Source organism: Lathyrus oleraceus, chromosome 3 (genome assembly GCF_024323335.1).
Source record: "Lathyrus oleraceus cultivar Zhongwan6 chromosome 3, CAAS_Psat_ZW6_1.0, whole genome shotgun sequence".
In the NCBI taxonomy this organism is placed as follows: domain Eukaryota; kingdom Viridiplantae; phylum Streptophyta; class Magnoliopsida; order Fabales; family Fabaceae; genus Lathyrus; species Lathyrus oleraceus.
The window spans coordinates 140452431-140470492 of NC_066581.1; the positions used below are offsets into that span (position 1 = coordinate 140452431).

Sequence of the window (18062 nt, forward strand, 5' to 3'; positions counted from 1 at the left end):
GATACCGGCTGGCAACACATTTCCAAGTGGCTTCACATTTATTTCATTTCCTTCCATATATGTTCATGCATGGCTTCCTATGTTTTTTTATTTTTTCTCTAACTTTCAAAATTCATAACAAATCAAATGATTATACAAAAATTATGGGATTTTTTGCATTGTGATCTTTGATTCCTCTAGTTTTTTATCATCATTTTTTCATAAATTGTGCCTTGCTGGATTTAATTTTGCCCTAGGGTTCTTGTGCATGTATGCATTCTTGACATTGCTTTGATATATCATTTGTGAAATGCTCAATTTTAATCCAATGCTCATGAAATTTTACATGTAGAAACTAGACATCTTACTGGACATTTTGGTGTTAAGTTTGCATTTTTATCAATTGCCATTGTTGATTTATGATTTTTCTAAGGTAGGTGTTACAATTTGTGTCACACCTTGTGATGTTCAACTTGATTGATGAATTTTCCATACCAAATGAATTCCAAATGTCCTGATTTTTTGTATGACGCTTGATATGAATGTTATGAATGCTCATGATGTTTTGTGGAACTTTTGGATTGATTTCTGATTTGATTGAGATTTTTCATTCTGGATGATCATTTGTGAACTTTTGAATGGCATTGATTTTCATTTGTTTGTGAAATGCTGGTTGTTTATCCAATGGATGTGAAATTTTTCACACAAATTCTAGACATGTTGAATGGTGTTTTGGCTTTGGTTTGAGGTTTTTACCATGTTTCATTTCTGTTTTAGGCTTGTGCTAAGTTGGTGTACCAATTTGTGTCCCACATGAGCTTGTTTATGTTTGCCTTGCCTTATGCAATTTGATTACCATGCCTAATGTTGCTCAAATGCCCTGATTTTTTGTATGGTGATCTTGTTGCATGTTCTGTTTACTCATGAATTTTGCCAAGATTATTTGAATCATTTTTGAATTATTGTGCATTTGTTCATTCTGATGTCACAATGTGGTTACAATGTGCATACCTTGCCATGTTTGGTTCATGAAATGAAATTGGTAATTGATATTGAGATGAGACCTTTTGGATTGTGTTCTTAATTGATTGAGGTTGATTCATGTGAAATTTCATGTTCTGTTTTGGATTTTTTCTCCATATTTGACCCTAGGGCTTGACCTAGTGGTTTGCCTCTCATGTTTGAGCTTTGATTTCAGGTTGAACATTCAGGTTATATGGTTCATGATGCTCTATCACTTGAGCATTTGATGCTTGCTTTTGACTACTAACTTTGTGTGTTTTGTAGGGTTGTTAACTCATTTGAGTTTGACTTGTTGGCTTATGCCTTTGATCATTGAGGTTGACTGTTGATATTAGTATTGTCTGTTTGTCTGTACAGTTTAACTGACTTGTGTGATGTTTCCACAGGTACATAAGTTGCTTAAGTTCAATTTGAACTTGCTTTTGCTTGGTTGGTTAACCACATAGGTATAAATCTCTGACTTCATGTAGTCTGGAAGACCTGTCCTGTTACTTGGGCAGGCACCTGTGTGAAGCCCTCCTTAAGAGGCAATGCTTGTGATTGTTTATTTTTGTGCCAAGCAGGAAAAGTCCTTTGATAAGGCAATTGGCAGATAAAAGAGATGTGCAGTCCATCTCCTGCTAGTCAGTGTGTCATCCACTTTGCTCACACCTTGTGTTGATGCATTGTGGATATTAACCCAAGATCTTTGTTGTGTCAGTCATATGTGGAGAAGAGTTCCTACTTTCTGAACTCCCAATTTCATTTGTCTGAAGCTCTCCCAGGCCAGGGATAAGAGCTGTGAGGTCTTACCCTCACTTCCCATTTCATCTGCTTCACCCTAATTCTCAATGTTAGGGTTAAGAGCTAACTACACCCGATTCCAATTGGCTTGTGTTTCACAGCCTAACCTTGTGTGAGCCCACTTGGTTTGTATATAGTGTGTGCTAATTGTGTGTATGTTTGCTTTGCTTGTGCTGTTTAGGATAGCTTGCTGCCTGTGCAAGTTAGATAGAAACCTCAACCTAGGACCATTGTGGATTACATGATAACTATTAGGCTCGAGTCAGTCTCCCTTCTAGTTTGTCATTTCCCAGTCTCTGGTTAGGAGAAAGTTTCTCCCCTGTTCAGGGGAACTACGTTGCCCTGATCCTCATACCAGATGAGGTACGTAGACAGGAGGTCGTGCGAGATCTCTCCGGGCACCCTTTTTCTTTTTTATGTGTGTTTGCTTGACAGCTAGCAGGCTCGAGTTCCAGACTCCCTGTTAGCTTATTTGTTCAACTTCTTTGTTGCTTCTTGACGACTCAACGTCCGGTTAACCTCTTAGGTGTGTGTTTGGAGTCCGATGTAAGTCCTGCGATTGGCAGTTGGTTTCCTGTGTGTGTTTGTTGGTTCGGAGTCTGATGTAAGTCCAGCGATTGGCATTCGGTTTCCCTGTTTTCCTGTTTGTGTGGAGTCTGACGTAAGCCCAACGATTGGTAGTCGATTTCCTGTGTGGGTTTTGTTTGGCATGCGTGAGCCGAACTACGGTAGCTCTGATTCTCATTCCATATGAGATACGTAGGCATAGGATGTGATATCCTAGCGAGCCCGTTCCCTTCTTCTCCCACCTGTGTTTTATTCCTGTGTGTGTGTGCATTCTTTTGAGCAGTGTTTAGCAACCTTTCTTCTATCTTTTTGAGCGTGGATCCCGTTGAGTACGACGGACGTGAGGGGTGCTAATACCTTCCCCTTGCGTAACCGACTCCCGTACCCTGTAATCTCCGGTCGCGAGACCATGTCTTTTCCAGGTTTACTTCGAGTGATTCCTTTCCCTCTTTGGGATAAATAACGCACGGTGGCGGCTCTGTTTGTTTTGTTTTTCCCGCCGGTTGTTTTTCTGGATGCGACAGCTGGCGACTCTGCTGGGGATCTAAAGAAGTTGACCTCTGGATGGTCCATCTTCCCTAAGCGAGTCTCTCCTAGCTCTCTCTAGGATGGTTTAGGTTGCTTGTGTTGCTCTATTTATTGCATTTATGATTATTATGTTGTGTATATATTTGCATATATGTTTGCATGCATCATACTATCATTGTGATGTCTTCTGTACAGGTTGGTTCCTCTGTTTTGGGGTGGGTGTTCTGAGTGGGGCTAAAACCCAGGCCCGAGTATACACCTAGAATTAGTATGGTCTCATGTTGCCTCTCATGTTAGGTCAACATGTTTTGAGCGACGTGACATACCACAAGCCGGACGAGGTTCTTTTGAGGAAGCTCTTCCTTTGTGGAGTATCCACTTTGGTTGAGTCACTTCATCTGAGTTGTTGACTTCGGTGACCGTTCATTCCTGGATCTTTGGTTTAGACAATCTTAAGAGAGCTGCAACGACACACCCGAAAGGGCAAACCCGTTGAGTATCTTTTCCCGATTGTCGAGACCATTATCCGCCTTAGGATGACCTGATTAGAATTCACCTGTGAGGGGAGGGTTGATTCTTACAGATGCATGTTCTGATGGTGACTTTGATGGTGACTAATGGTTCAGTTATTGGTCAGAGTCCTATTTATAAGTCGGATTTATGGATTTATTTCCGAGACGCCGGAGTTCTGTCCGTGGTATTTATCTGTGGGGATCCGTTTATTTCAGGATTCCCTGGGCTGGTTCAGAGGGTCTTATGGTTATCCGTTCAGAGGATCTCTGGTGATGATGGTGATGTATCCTTCAGTTCCATTTATTTCGGAACCCTGAGTGGGATTTATGATTATTCAGTCCCCCAGATGGTTATGATCAGTTCAGAGGCTGTAACTCAGTGCATTGGATGGCCAGATGACTTGGAGGATGACACAGTGCATTGCATTCACGCATCTGCATCATTACCATTTTGCATTCATCGGCATCTAACGCATGTCTATCCATACTCAGGGTACATTCTCGATTGAGATTCTGGTTGAGAGACATCCTGATGTCAGAATGTTATTGTCGAATTTTTTATCCGTCTCGATGAAGCCAGAATCAAAGGAAAGAGTGTTCCTCATACGGATAGACATTGCATTCATGGGTGAGTCATAATAACCTGTCTTCTGTTTTGCAGGTGTCAGTTTCTAACGTGTTTGGGTTTACTCAAGAATCATTGCCCTCGCACGCCGAATCATTCCCCTGCACGTAGCTCGTCCGCACAGATACCCTACCAGGCGCAACAGATCCAAACTGATGGATACATCCAACGCAGACATTCTCGAGCTAAAAGAGAAGATGAGCGAGCTGGTCAATGTTATGCAAGGGTTCGCCATGGGGCAGAAGGCGTTGGCTGAGAAAGTAGAAAAGCTCGAGAGGGCTTCGGCTGCCAACAGTGGTAACAATCTTGAGGGGGTCTCCAACAATGGTCTTGGTGGTTTAAGGAATGGTGGTGATCCCAGGAGGAAGGTTGCCGATGTGGTAATTAATAACGCTGGAGGCTTTGGTTTCGATGCGGGTGGTGGACCCGATAATATGGGCAATAGTGTGAAGGATAATCAGTTCCCCCCTTTCCTGGAAGCCTTGGAAGATAGAGAAGCGGATCAGTTCTCCATGCTTAATGAACCATTTGGTCAATACGGTGTCCAACCACCAAACAAAGAGATTCAGGTGTTGGCGGAAAAGATAAGGGCCTTAGAAAGCCATGTTACTCCGGGGTTTGTTAACATGTCAAATATGGGGCTGGTTGAGGGGATTGTAATCCCACAAAAGTTCAAAGCGCCTGCATTTGACAAGTACAATGGGAGTTCTTGCCCGGAAACTCATCTCCAGGCCTTTGTCCGGAAAATTTCTGCATATACAATGGATCAAAAGCTTTGGATGTATTTTTTCCAAGACAGTCTGTCGGGAGGGTCCTTGGAATGGTATACCAAGTTGAGATCATAAGATATTAAGAGCTGGCAGGATCTTGGAGATGCATTCTTTAAACAGTACCAATTCAATGCTGACATGGCTCCTAGCCGTACCCAGCTGCAGGGTATGTCTCAGAAGCTGAATGAGGGGTTTAAAGAATATGCCCAAAGATGGAGGGAGTCGGCTGCCAGAGTTCAACCTCCGCTGGTGGATCGGGAGATGTCTGATCTATTCATGGGTACCCTGCAGGGGGTTTTTGCTGAAAGGATGGTGGGTTGTCCCGTCACTGGCTTTGCAGACATAGTAGTGGCTGGTGAGAGAATTGAAAGTTGGCTGAGAATGGGGAAAATACAGGGAAATGCTCCGTCGTCTCGAGTAAAGAAGCCATTTGGGAATGGTCAGCGCAAGAATGAGGGTGAATCGAGTGCTGTGTATGCCCATAGAGGACACGGTAGGGATCGTTACTACCAGCACACTGCTGCGGTAACCGCCCCTGCTGGTAATCAGTCAGTACGACAGCAGCATCAGCCACCTCAACAGAGAGCACAGAGAGCTGGGTACCAAGTAAGGGGAAAGGGGATTGATCGTCAGTTCGATAAGCCGCCCATGACATATGCTATTCTGTTTAAGAAGTTGATGGATCTTGGGTTGGTTCAGCCGAGGACAATGGCTCCAGTAAGATCAGATCAGAGGCCTCCCAACTATGATGAGAACGCCGAGTGTGAATTCCATTCTGGAACACCAGGGCATAACATTGAGGGCTGTAGAGCTTTTAAGCATGTTGTCTAGGATCTGGTAGACTCCAAGGCCATCAATTTTGCACCATCTCCGAACGTTAATGCTAATCCCATACCGGTGCATGGTCAGGCGATGGTGGGTGCAATTGCTGAAGATTCGGATCACACCTGTGTGGTGGGTGAAGAGAACGACAGTGACGGCGAGCTCGATGGTTGGATAAAACCGTGCGTACCAGGGATGGAGATCCAGAACTGGAAGGCCTAAAAGATCATCACTGTCACTCATCCGGAAGAGTAATAATATTTTCTGTTTTCAATTTTATTTGCATGGATGCCATACGTTTTGCCTGAAACGTAATGGTCCATTGTAAGGGCCATCTCATGTGTTTCATTGTGCAACATTTTGCATCATTAATAAATGGATGTTTTTGTAGTAAAAGCGGTGTTCCCTGTTTTTCATTTATTTTTACAGTTTAAAAATAAAAAATGGCAATGTTTTTCTTTCCTTCTGATTGGTTTCGTTCCGACTTTCGTATGCTCCGGATCTCATTGATAACAATTCGGTTACATCTCTGTATGACTTCGACAATCCGATCTATCATGCCAAAGAAGAAGGCGAAGAAGATTGTGATCTGCTGGAATTAGCCAGGTTGTTGAAACAAGAGGAGAAGGTGATTCAACCACACGAGGAGCGAGTTGGGATTGTTAATCCAGGCACCGCCGAGGTCGGAGAGGAAGTGAAAGTTGGTTCCGCCTTGGAGGCGAGTGTCAAGAGTGGAGGTGATGCCATTCGGTCTCAAGAACGCCGGTGCTACTTATCAGAGAGTCCTGGTGACTTTGTTTCATGATATGATTCATCATGAAATTGAATGCTATGTTGATGACATGATAGCAAAGTCCCAAACAGAAGAGGGGCATCTGGTAGATCTGGCCAAGCTGAGTGGACTAGTTGAGACAATTCAAACGGAGGTTGAATTCAAATAAGTGCACTATCAGAGTGCGGTCCGGTAAGTTGTTGGGGTTCATTATAAGTGAAAGAGGAATCGAGGTTGATCCTGCTAAAAAAAAAAAGAACAAAAGCAATACAAGAAATGCCTGAACCGTGAACAGAGAAAGAGGTTCGTGGTCTCTTAGGTAGATCGAATTACATTTCATGGTTCATATCTTACCTAACAGCCACGTGTGAACCCATATTCAAGATGTTGAAAAGAAAAGATCAAACGGTCAGGTGAAATAGTGGTTGCCAAGGGGCATTGAAAAATAAAAGAATATTCGCAGGAACCTCCGATTCCGATGCCTCCCTGTGGAGGGAGACCGTAAACCCTGTACTTTACGGCCCTCGAGGGGTCTATGAGGTGTGTACTGAGGCAGCATGACGAGTCTGGTCGAAAAGAGCATGCAATTTACCTTAGCAAAGAGTTTATCGACTGTGAAACAATACATTCACTGCTCGAGAAAACTTGCTGTACTTTGGCATAGGCTGCTCGCCGACCGAGACAGTATATGCTGGTTCATACCACTTTGTGGATTTCCAAGATGGATTCGATCAGGTATGTATTTGGGAAGCCAATATTAAGAAGCCAGCATTGACCGGACGGGTTGCGAGATGGCAAGTGATTCTGACCGAATGCGATATTCAGTGCAGCTTTCAGAAGGCGATGAAGGGGAGTGTATTGTCTGATTACCTCGCCTAACAACCCGTGGAGGATTATCAACCGATGATGTTTGAGTTCCCTGATGAAGACATCGAAGTTCTCAAATCAAAAGATTATGAGGAACTGATCCCGGAGGAGGGGCCTGACCCTGAATCCGAACGAATTTTGATGTTTGATGGGGCCATTAACATGAATGGAAGCGGAGTTGGTGTTGCTTTGGTTACGCCAAAGGGATCCCACGTTCCTGTTGTTGCCCGGCTAACGGTCGAATACACCGACAGTGTGATTGAGTATGAAGCTGGTATCCTGGGTATCGAACCTCGGTGCGTGCATCTAATGGGGAAACGTTGTTCTCACTCATGTCTGGGATAGAAGTGGTACTACCGGTGGAGGTTCAGATTCCCTCTTTGAGAGTCCTGATGGACGTGAAGTTGCAAGAGGCTGAATGGGTAAGGACCCGGCATGAGGAGTTAAGCTTGATTGAGGAAAAGAGGCTGGCGACCATCTGTCATGGGCAGTTGAACCAGCAGCGGATGAAGCGTGCTTTTGACCGAAAGGTGCGACCTCGTGTATATCATGTAGGTAATATGGTGCTGAAAAGGATCCTTCCTCCTCAAAACGATCGAAGGGGCAAGTGGACACCTAATTATGAAGGTCCATTCGTGGTCAAGAAGGTTTTCTCTGGCGGAGCCTTGTTGTTAACGACCATGGATGGCGAAGATTTTCCATCCCCTGTGAATGCGGACGCAGTTAAAAAATACTTCGTATAAAGAGACCCGCTGGACGAAAAGAATAAAATAGTCCAGGCAAAAATGGGCATCCCGGCGAACCGAAAAAAAATGATGAAAAAGGTTTGGGCAAAAATTAGGGATAAAAAGAAAAACTGTACACCCGGCAAGTCGAAAACCTGAAAAGGCGGCTTGGGCAAAAAAGGGTATCCCGGTGGACTGAAAACCCGAAAGGGCGGTCCAGGCAAAAGAGGGATTGAAGCGAACAACTGCGTCTGGCATGATCGTTTGCACTTTGGATATGACATGGATAATCCCCGGTAGGGATCAGTCGGAAACGTCTTGTTCAGAAGGCAGAAAGCACGGAGAGTCTGAGGACATATGGGGTGTAACCGAGTGGGAACTCGATGAGATCACGGTTTCACATTGCCATTAGGATTAGTTTTTTCCTTTTGTGCGCAATTACCTCTTTTCAGGAATTGCTTCCTTTGTATTGCTCAGTTTTGAGCCACACTTTTTTCAATCAATAAAATGCATATTCAGTCAAATAATTTTGTTTTTGTTTTCATTACCGCTTTGATTGCAAAAACATCCAATTATTTTTGATAAAGAATCTTTGCATTTTAAGACATACAGGTCCCTTCCAATGCATGTTTATAAGATTAAAAGCTTGAAATCTTATTCGGAAGGTTGAGTGACCCAAGTGTTGAAATCTTGACACGCCTGGGGCATGGTTTTATCTAACGATCTTTTTTGCAGGTACTGTTAGGTATCCTCACTCACTTGCAGGTTGTGATGTGAAGCCTTTTGACAAAGGATCCCCACGGAGTCCGATCAGGGACAAGAGATGGAAGAATGGTGAAGAGATGGCGAAAGACATACGACGATCCTTGAGAATTAATCAAGAAGACTCTTCAAAGTCTGAAGACAGGAAAGTTTGTATGAATTCAAGGAGTTCGATCTCCGTCGAGTACGGAGGAGGCGAGAATACAAGGTGATGAATCAGAAAAGTCCAGACGAGTCTGGGAGTTCTCAAAAGTGGAAAGCTGACATTAGGATTTGGATGTTGAATACCAGGGTTCGACGAGTCGACGGGTGTTCTGTGCCAAAATTTCCTTGTTTCCCCAAGCAGAGTTGGGATTGTTACCTCCTCAGCAGATTCAAGGTCTGTGTTTTCCCTAGCAGGGTCGGGATGGTTATCTCCTCAGCAGGTTTTAGATCGGTGTTTCCTCAGCAACCAGTCCTGAAGGTTGCTATTTCCCCAGCGGAGATATCTATTGGTAGTGGTTTCTCCAAGCAGAGTCGGGATTGTGATTTCCCCAGCGAATCAAAAACCGTTGTTTCCCCACAGAGTGCGTTGGTGGTTTCTTCCCCAGCGAAGTCCCCAAGCGGGTTGGGTGCAGAGGAGGTTATCCCTAGTGAGGGTGGCCTATTTCCCAGCAGCAGTGCTATTCCCCAGCAGGGTGGAGGTTGGAGTGTTAGTGGGTTCCTCAGCAGAGTGCCTCGAGCTCCCCAGGAGAGTCCCTCGAGGGGGATACTTTTTATGCATGCATCATTTAAGAGATCATAGCATATTGCATAATGAATTGCGTAGCATTTCCATAATTATGGAGCATTGCGCTAAAAATCATCATGCATCATCATTGCAAGCATCAGCTAGTCTCAAGCCGAGGTTACCGTTTGAGATTTGGTTTCGCCAGTGGGTGAAGATGCTGCTCAAGCCGTGGTTACTGTTTGAGAGGTGGTTTCGCTGGTTGGAAGATCAACATCAGCATTGCAAGCATAAGTTAACCCCAAGCCGTGGTTACCATCCAAGAATGGGTTTTGTCGGTCAGTGAAGATGATACTCTGAGGAGTTTGGCATTGTGACGTTGGGTCAATGGTATCCCCCGATAGTGCGATATTGGAGGAAGATTTCTGTCGTGCGAGATAGGAAGTTGGAAGGTGTTACTCTGAGGAGTTCAGCATCGTGATTTTGGAGCAACAGCATTCCCCAGTTAGTCCCCGGCGAGCGCCTGCCCGGTTTTGACATATGTAGATGTCATCCTTGCGATACCAGTAAGCGTCGTGTCGATCCCCGTAGTATTTTCTTTGGTGTCAGTAAACATCATTGTTCGATGTCAGTAAATGTCGAGTTCCCTCCCAGTCATTGGTAAATGTATGGTCGAGTTTTCTTTGTTGTCAGTAAACATCATTGTTTGATGTCAGTAAACGTCGAGTTCCCTCCCAGTCATTGGTCAATGTCTGGTCGAGTTTTCTTTGGTGTCAGTAAACATCATTGTTCGATGTCAGTAAACGTCGAGTTCCCTCCCAGTCATTGGTCAATGTCTGGTCGAGTTTTCTTTGGTGTCAGTAAACATCATTGTTCGATATCAATAAATGTCGAGTTCCCTCCCAGTCATTGGTCAATGTCTGGTCGAGTTTTCTTTGGTGTCAGTAAACATCATTGTTCGATGTCAGTAAACGTCGAGTTCCCTCCCAGTCATTGGTCAATGTTTGGTCGAGTTTTCTTTGGTGTCAGTAAACATCATTGTTCGATGTCAGTAAATGTCGAGTTCCCTCCCAGTCATTGGTCAATGTCTGGTCGAGTTTTCTTTGGTGTCAGTAAACATCATTGTTCGATGTCAGTAAATGTCGAGTTCCCTCCCAGTCATTGGTAAATGTATGGTCGAGTTTTCTTTGGTGTCAGTAAACATCATTGTTCGATGTCAGTAAATGTCGAGTTCCCTCCCAGTCATTGGTAAATGTCTGGTCGAGTACCCTCTGATATGTCGCCATCAGAGTGGTGTTTTGGTGCTATTTCCGGCATTGCCAGCGGAATTATCATAAGAAAGCGGAGAACGGGGTTCACAATGGTGATCATGAGTTATCGTCAGGCGACTGGGGTCCAAATGGAGAAAGGGAGACACAGGGTGTTTTCTGGAGAACGGGGTTCACAATGGCGATCACAAGTTATCGTCAGGCGACTGGGGTTCAAATGGAAAGCGGGGTTCATTATTTGGCAAACAAGACTACTGTGAAGTTGTCGGGGTTCAACTACGGTGGTCCGGGATCATTCGCGCGAAAGAAAATATTTGTTCGGGGTTCAAGAAAACGAAAAAGAGGAAATCATCAGAAAGTTTCGGGGATCAAGAAAAGTAAAAAAAAAAGGATAATAATCCCCAGCGGATGTGGTGTTCAGGCCACGGTTATTCCTGTGTTACCATTTATTTTGGTATTCAGGTCAACGTTTCTTTTTGGTATTCAGGCCGACTTTCTCCGTTCCAGACGGATTCTTCTTTTCAAGATTGCTTCTTTGCCGATTCTGACAGGCATTGTTAATTATTTTCCCATCAGAGTGCAAATTGTTCGTCTGTTCTTGGTATTCAATCACTCTTCACCCTGATCATCTGAAAGCCGAGGCTATTCATATCGACAGGTTCACAGTGGATTGAATAGGGGCGGCTGTAACACCTCAAAATTTGCCCTCCTCTCTTGGGACTAGCTTAGCATATTGCATTTCATTTTGTAGGACATTAGTCATTGCATATCGCATACCATGAGAAATAAGTAAGTCATCCTCCTAGGTCTTTCTCAGGAGATGGAGAAGTTAAGAGATGCAAGCCTGAGGGTCTTATTGGATTGATCACTAATCATCTGAGGGTTTTTGCTTCAATTAGGGTTTCTTGGTTCCTCAAGGAGATTGGGTATTATCTTGGTTGAAATGGTACATCATCATCATCATGGTTTTATCATCACATGAGGTTTATTGTGCCTGATCAGATTCCTTGGGATTAGGGTTTTGACCTCTGGTCAACCCTAATCAGTGGAGTTATGCCAATCAGGGTTTTTCAAGGAGATGAGGTCTTCATTGAGATGAGGATCATTACATGGTTTTATGGAGCTTGTATAAATTAGGGTTTCATTTTGGAGCCATTTCATCAGGAGATTGAGGCTCAAATTCATCTGTGCATGACCAAGTCATCTATCGGTCAACAAAAGTCAACCATAAGTCAACTGTTGGATTTGGAGGTGGGATATGGTTAGAAATACTCCATTCATGTTCAAACAAGTCTCATTTGACATTTCAAACATCATCATTGAAGAAAATAAAGTCAGGACAAAACTTTCCAAAAATAGTAAGTGACCTGTAATTCAAAATTGCCAAAAATGAAAAGGTTTTCAACTTAAGATTACATCATCAAGAAAGCTTCAAATGAAATTTTGTTGAACATGAAAGTTGTAGATATTTCTCTCCCATTTCCAAAAAGTCCAAGATCATCAATTTCTCATGTGTGGTTAAGGAGATATGGATCAAACTTGGTCAAGTGAACATTGAACTTCAAATGGGCATAACTTTCAAACCATAAGTCCAAATCAAGTGGCTCTTTTTGCAACATTATTGTTTTAACTTCTAGTTTCCAAAGTTTGCATAACATGGCAGGCATTCCATTCACATAAATATTTGAAAATTCAATTGATTTTTGGAGGGAAAAAAGGAATTTGAAATGTGTGCATTATTTGAACATGGTACCACTTCCATTGGCTTTAAAATGATATTTTGAGTGCATTTCAAGGCCAAATTCGTACTGTTCATCCATGCATGTCCATGCATAAGGGTGAAAGATCAATTTTGCAAAACACCTCCACACTTAATTAATTTTCATTAGCACTTGGTTTAGGTTAATTAAACATGATTAGTGAAGCATATATAACACAAATCATAACATAATTCATCACATTTCCCAATTATAGATCTAGAATTCTCAAAGTATCTCAAAATTCTCTCTCATTTTTTCTCCAAATTTCTTCACATCTCATGCATTTTTCTTGATTAATTCATCATCTGGAATCATCATGGAGTAAGATTGAAGCTAGAATCACAGCAATTCGTGTAATTTGAAGCAGCTCAAGCTTGAAGTTCATCAATGGTGAAATCCAAATTCTGTTGAATCAAGACCAATTGGACCTCAATCTCCATTCTACACACTTGCACAAGCATCCTGGAGCAACATTGAATCCATTACAAGGCCTGAATCGAGCAAATTGCAAAGCTGCACTTCAAGAGATCACTTTTTCGACCTCTTTAATTCATGAAATTGTTGATATATTCTTGTAGATCTTTTTGCTGTGAGGATTCTAAGCTTTGAACCACTCAATTCCATGCCATATCCACTGAGTTTCGATAGATTAAAGTTTCATGTTGAAATTTTGTTTGCTTCGATCCACATGATTTATGATGTTATAGGCTTAGTTATTGCTTGATTCATGCTCCTTGATGTGTGATCTACATGTACATGTGCTTAATTATAAGATCTGGAAAATTTGTTCTTGGTGAATGATGAGTTTACTGTTCACGCGCGTGAACGTTGAAGAAGATGAACCAGGACTTTTGGCAACGATTTTTGTGGTTTCAAAGCGTGGCTTTTGCGTGGCGCTAGGGCAGGGTGCTGATTGGCTGCATGGATTTCCCATGCAGCGCGCCAATTCTGTTTTCAAAATTGCACCGGGTTCGATACCTGCTGGCAACACATTTCCAAGTGGCTTCACATTTATTTCATTTCCTTCCATATATGTTCATGCATGGCTTCCTATGTTTTTTTATTTTTTCTCTAACTTTCAAAATTCATAACAAATCAAATGATTATCCAAAAATTATGGGATTTTTTGCATTGTGATCTTTGATTCCTCTAGTTTTTTATCATCATTTTTTCATAAATTGTGCCTGGCTGGATTTAATTTTGCCCTAGGGTTCTTGTGCATGTATGCATTATTGACATTGCCTTGATATATCATTTGTGAAATGCTCAATTTTAATCCAATGCTCATGAAATTTTACATGTAGAAACTAGACATCTTACTGGACATTTTGGTGTTAAGTTTGCATTTTTATCAATTGCCATTGCTGATTTATGATTTTTCTAAGGTAGGTGTGACAATTTGTGTCACACCTTGTGATGTTCAACTTGATTGATGAATTTTCCATACCAAATGAATTCCAAATGTCCTGATTTTTTGTATGACGCTTGATATGAATGTTATGAAGCTCATGATGTTTTGTGGAATTTTTGGATTGATTTCTGATTTGATTGAGATTTTTCATTCTGGATGATCATTTGTGAACTTTTGAATGGCATTGATTTTCATTTGTTTGTGAAATGCTGGTTGTTTATCCAATGGATGTGAAATTTTTCACACAAATTCTAGACATGTTGAATGGTGTTTTGGCTTTGGTTTGAGGTTTTTACCATGTTTCATTTCTGTTTTAGGCTTGTGCTAAGTTGGTGTACCAATTTGTGTCCCACATGAGCTTGTTTATGTTTTCCTTGCCTTATGCAATTTGATTACCATGCCTAATTTTGCTCAAATGCCCTGATTTTTTGTATGGTGATCTTGTTGTATGTTCTGTTTACTCATGAATTTTGCCAAGATTATTTGAATCATTTTTGAATTCACTACAACAAACAAGACCTTAGACAGCGCTTTTTTTAGCCTTTGACAGCGCTTTAAAGCGCTGTCTAAACCTCCGCTGCTAAAGGTTTAGACAGCGCTTTTTTAAATCTTAAAAGCGCTGTCTAAGCCCCCCCCCCCCCCCCCCCCCCCCCCCCCTTAGACAGCGCTTTGGCCAAAAGCGCTTTATAAGACCCTCTTATTTTAAAATTTTTAGGTATACCTTAGACAGCGCTTTTGAAAAGCGCTGTCTAAGCCCCACCCCCTTAGACAGCGCTTTGGCCAAAAGCGCTTTCTAAGACCCTCCTATTTTAATTTTTTTAGGTATACCTTAGACAGCGCTTTTCAAAAAGCGCTGTCTAAGCCCCCCCCTTAAGGTATACCTAAAATAATTTCTTAAATATTTTCTATCCAAAATTCAACCCTTGCAGCATAGTCTATACAAAATGCTAAACTCAAGAATAAGTGCCAAGAAGAATATATTGGAAACATAAATGATGAGCTTTATAACAAAGACTTAAGGACATGTGCCAGAAACACATAAGATGTGTTTATAAGTCGAAATGTCCAATGCAGGTCCATAAACTGTTAAAGAAGTGTTCTAGTCCTAATTATGTAGATTTTATTATTGAAGTCCCAACACATGCAGACATATGATCAATAAAAAAAAGCATTCAATCTTATAAATTTTATCAACAAACAGGGCACGTCAGAAGGAATATAGGTCTCTCTGTAAGAGATAAACATATAGATATTTTTTCACGCAAAAAAAAAGTGATTCAATAGGATAAGCTTTTTCCATCTATCAATGACTTATGAAGAACTTTTAAAACAATGATTCATGTCAATTTAGAATGTAAGAGAGAAATTACATCATCAACGAGCAGTCCCTTGACAAAATGACGGCGAAGATGTTGGTAGTCAAAATTGTCTGTAAATAGGGTAAGGACTTCTGGCGAGCAGATGTCAATGTAACAATCCTGCAGAAAATAAATTATTGGCTTAATTACTGGAGAAATTTTAATAAGGTTTATCGGCGAGATATATGGCCAAAGAAAGTAGAATCAATAACAAACAACAGTAGCCAGTTCTGGGAACAACCGACAATAAACTTCAATTGGTAATAAATCAATAGACAATTTCTTGGCATAGCCCAATCATGAGGTAACATCATAGGTATTGTTAACTAAGCCTGAACTAAACTGCAAGAGTTATCATGATCATAATATTTAAAAATAAATAAAGACATTTTGTCCTGAAATTGATATGATAACTCTTTACGAGTATGTAGCAGCAAACCAATTACTCACTAGCATGAAGTTAATCTGAAAGCAAAGCAGAGAGATCTGGAGAAAAAAAAGTTCTACCTGCTTGTCATGGTGCAGAGAGAGGGAAGGATTATCAGCAAGCAGTGAATTTTCAAGATGTAAAGTGCCTTTTGAATAGTCTGCCTTATCCTCATAAGACAGAAGTTGCTTGGTATTGGGATCAATAGCCATGAAAATTTCATCAGTACCAAGTCGAGACTGACGGATAGCTGGATTGGTTTTAGACCGTTTGATAACCATGGTCATTACAGCATTACTATCTCTCTTCTTCCTTTCTTTACGTTCTAAAAGAGCTTGAGTAAGTGACATGTTGCTTACAGTATCTCCGCTGATAAGAACAAAATCTCCTTGTATCTTCAAAATAACAAATTAAACAAAAGTGTTACTACACGAAACTTGGTCCCAGTGAATTAGTAAAAGGGTGTAAAATAAGTACATTAATAATCAGTTTGATGTGTAAGCAGTAGTAAATATTTATAATAATGCACATAGTTATAAAAACAGAACTACAACCATATAAGCTTCTGATTTTGTTCTTTGTTCCATTAAAGAAGCTCTACAACTGAGCATGCATCTTACAGCTATGCAACTAATAATAATAATAATAATAATAAAACAAACAAGAGGTGAGAATGACTAGTTCTTATCTTTTACAAGTTCAAAGTCCGTTTACTACAACAACAAAAGAGAAGTCAATTGTAAGATGATCACAACCTTATCAAGACTAAGAGCTAGTTTGGGATCTTTACACGTAAGACTGCTCTATTGAAACCCTTGATAGCTGAGGTATTTCGAAAATAAAAAAGTATCATTGTCCAAAATGTATCTAATACTGATGTGAGTTTGATTCTTACTCGAAAAGTATTCAATATTTTTTTCTTTCTATATAATATATTTCCCTCAATACTTCTCTGATACATCTTATGAACTAAAGACAGAGTTGCCGTCCAGATAGGATATATCTTACTAACTAACGACACGAAGTTGAATATTTTTTGTGACATATTCTGCTGTTAGGAACCAATACATTCCAAAGTTGAGAGTTTACTCTTTGAAGGAAAATGGACCATTAAATGTAAGTGGCAGTAAAAAAAATACCTGATATGGCCGTGGGAAATATATGTAACTATGCCTACTTGTTAGGATCACAATTATTTATGATCATCATATACTAAGTACTAAAATGTTTATGTGTTAATGAGTAAATGATAACCCAAATGTCCTATGTTAGCATATCATGCCGTGATTTTCAAAAAATTCCGCTTTAACAGTGCATACCCATAGTATACTAAACAGGAACCGGATAAGCATTGTTCAATAAAAATCAATAACCCTAAATTCTAATATCAAACAAATTTAAGACGTACAATACATGCAAATACAAGTATAGTATATCTACTTCATAGCCAAACTTTGAAGCACGGACACCGCAAACACAACCCTGACACATTGAAACCGGTAATAATTTTAAAAAATGAATAAATCAGCGTAGTGTCAGTGTTTAGTTTCGGACATCAACACTGACACCTTTTTCCGAATGTGTCGGTGCTATAGAGTTTTCAGACATATTGAAATTTAAATTGATGAACAAAATGAAGAAAACACATACCACATTGCGCTCGTAGATAACACGGAGTGCATCTCCAGCACTAACAGAATTTTGTGACTCTATAGTCGTTACCGTAAAATTAGGTTGAGAAAACCACTCAGATTTCTCCAAATAGTTAATCACCTGCTTGGCATGAGCACAGCAGAAAACAAAAACCTCTTCTACACCAGCTGATTCAAGCCATGTCAATGTGTAATTTATCATCGGAACATTCACCAACGGCAAAAGCACCTTAAATCAACAAACAAATAAATATATAACAATTCAAACAAAAATAATAATGAACTCATGTTATGTATGATGAATGATGAAAAATCCACAAAAATAAAAAAACAAAATCAAATTACTTTAGGGCGTTCAAGAGTGATAGGTCTGAACTTTGTAGTAAAACTATCCGCCAAGAGAATAGCTTGTAACGGAACTCGAACAAGTTCATCATGATCCTCTGAAACCCTAGCAGCACTTTTCTTCGGTGCTCCCATTGTTTGGAGTTACTGCTCAAAACAGAAGCAACAATGAACTGAATCAGAACAATTTTACTTTGCTGAATCTTTATATAAACTGTGAAGTAAAATTTAGATTTCAATGATCGACTTTCTACTTCAGTACTATTTGATTATTTGGTGGAGGAAGTTCTGAATGTGGAATAAAGAAAGTATCGTCCGTGCGTTACCACCGGAAGTGAAGAACGTGGCGGGCCGGAATTCGCGGTGGCGGAAGAGGGTTTGCACGAGAAGAAGCAAAAGG

General features: G+C 40.9%; 1 protein-coding gene across 1 annotated transcript; it reads right to left on the bottom strand.

Moving 5' to 3' along the window:
- Positions 1 to 15535: 15535 nt before the first annotated feature.
- Positions 15536 to 17797, bottom strand: LOC127130073 (uncharacterized). The gene is made up of 5 exons (XM_051059146.1): positions 17663 to 17797; positions 17316 to 17546; positions 17079 to 17147; positions 15746 to 16060; positions 15536 to 15580 (listed from the first exon to the last, which is right to left on the bottom strand). Exons 1-5 carry the CDS (start codon positions 17795 to 17797, stop codon positions 15536 to 15538), a joined length of 795 nt encoding a protein of 264 aa, XP_050915103.1.
- Positions 17798 to 18062: the final 265 nt, after the last annotated feature.

Coding starts and splice junctions, on each gene's coding strand:
- LOC127130073 (XM_051059146.1), bottom strand. CDS start 17,797: ATGGGAGCACCGAAGAAAAGTGCTGCTAGGGTTTCAGAGGATCATGAT. Junction 16,061..17,078: donor TACTATACTTGTATTTGCAT/GTATTGTACGTC, acceptor GTTATTTTGAAG/ATACAAGGAGATTTTGTTCT. Junction 15,581..15,745: donor CTCTGCACCATGACAAGCAG/GTAGAACTTTTT, acceptor TAACTCTTGCAG/TTTAGTTCAGGCTTAGTTAA.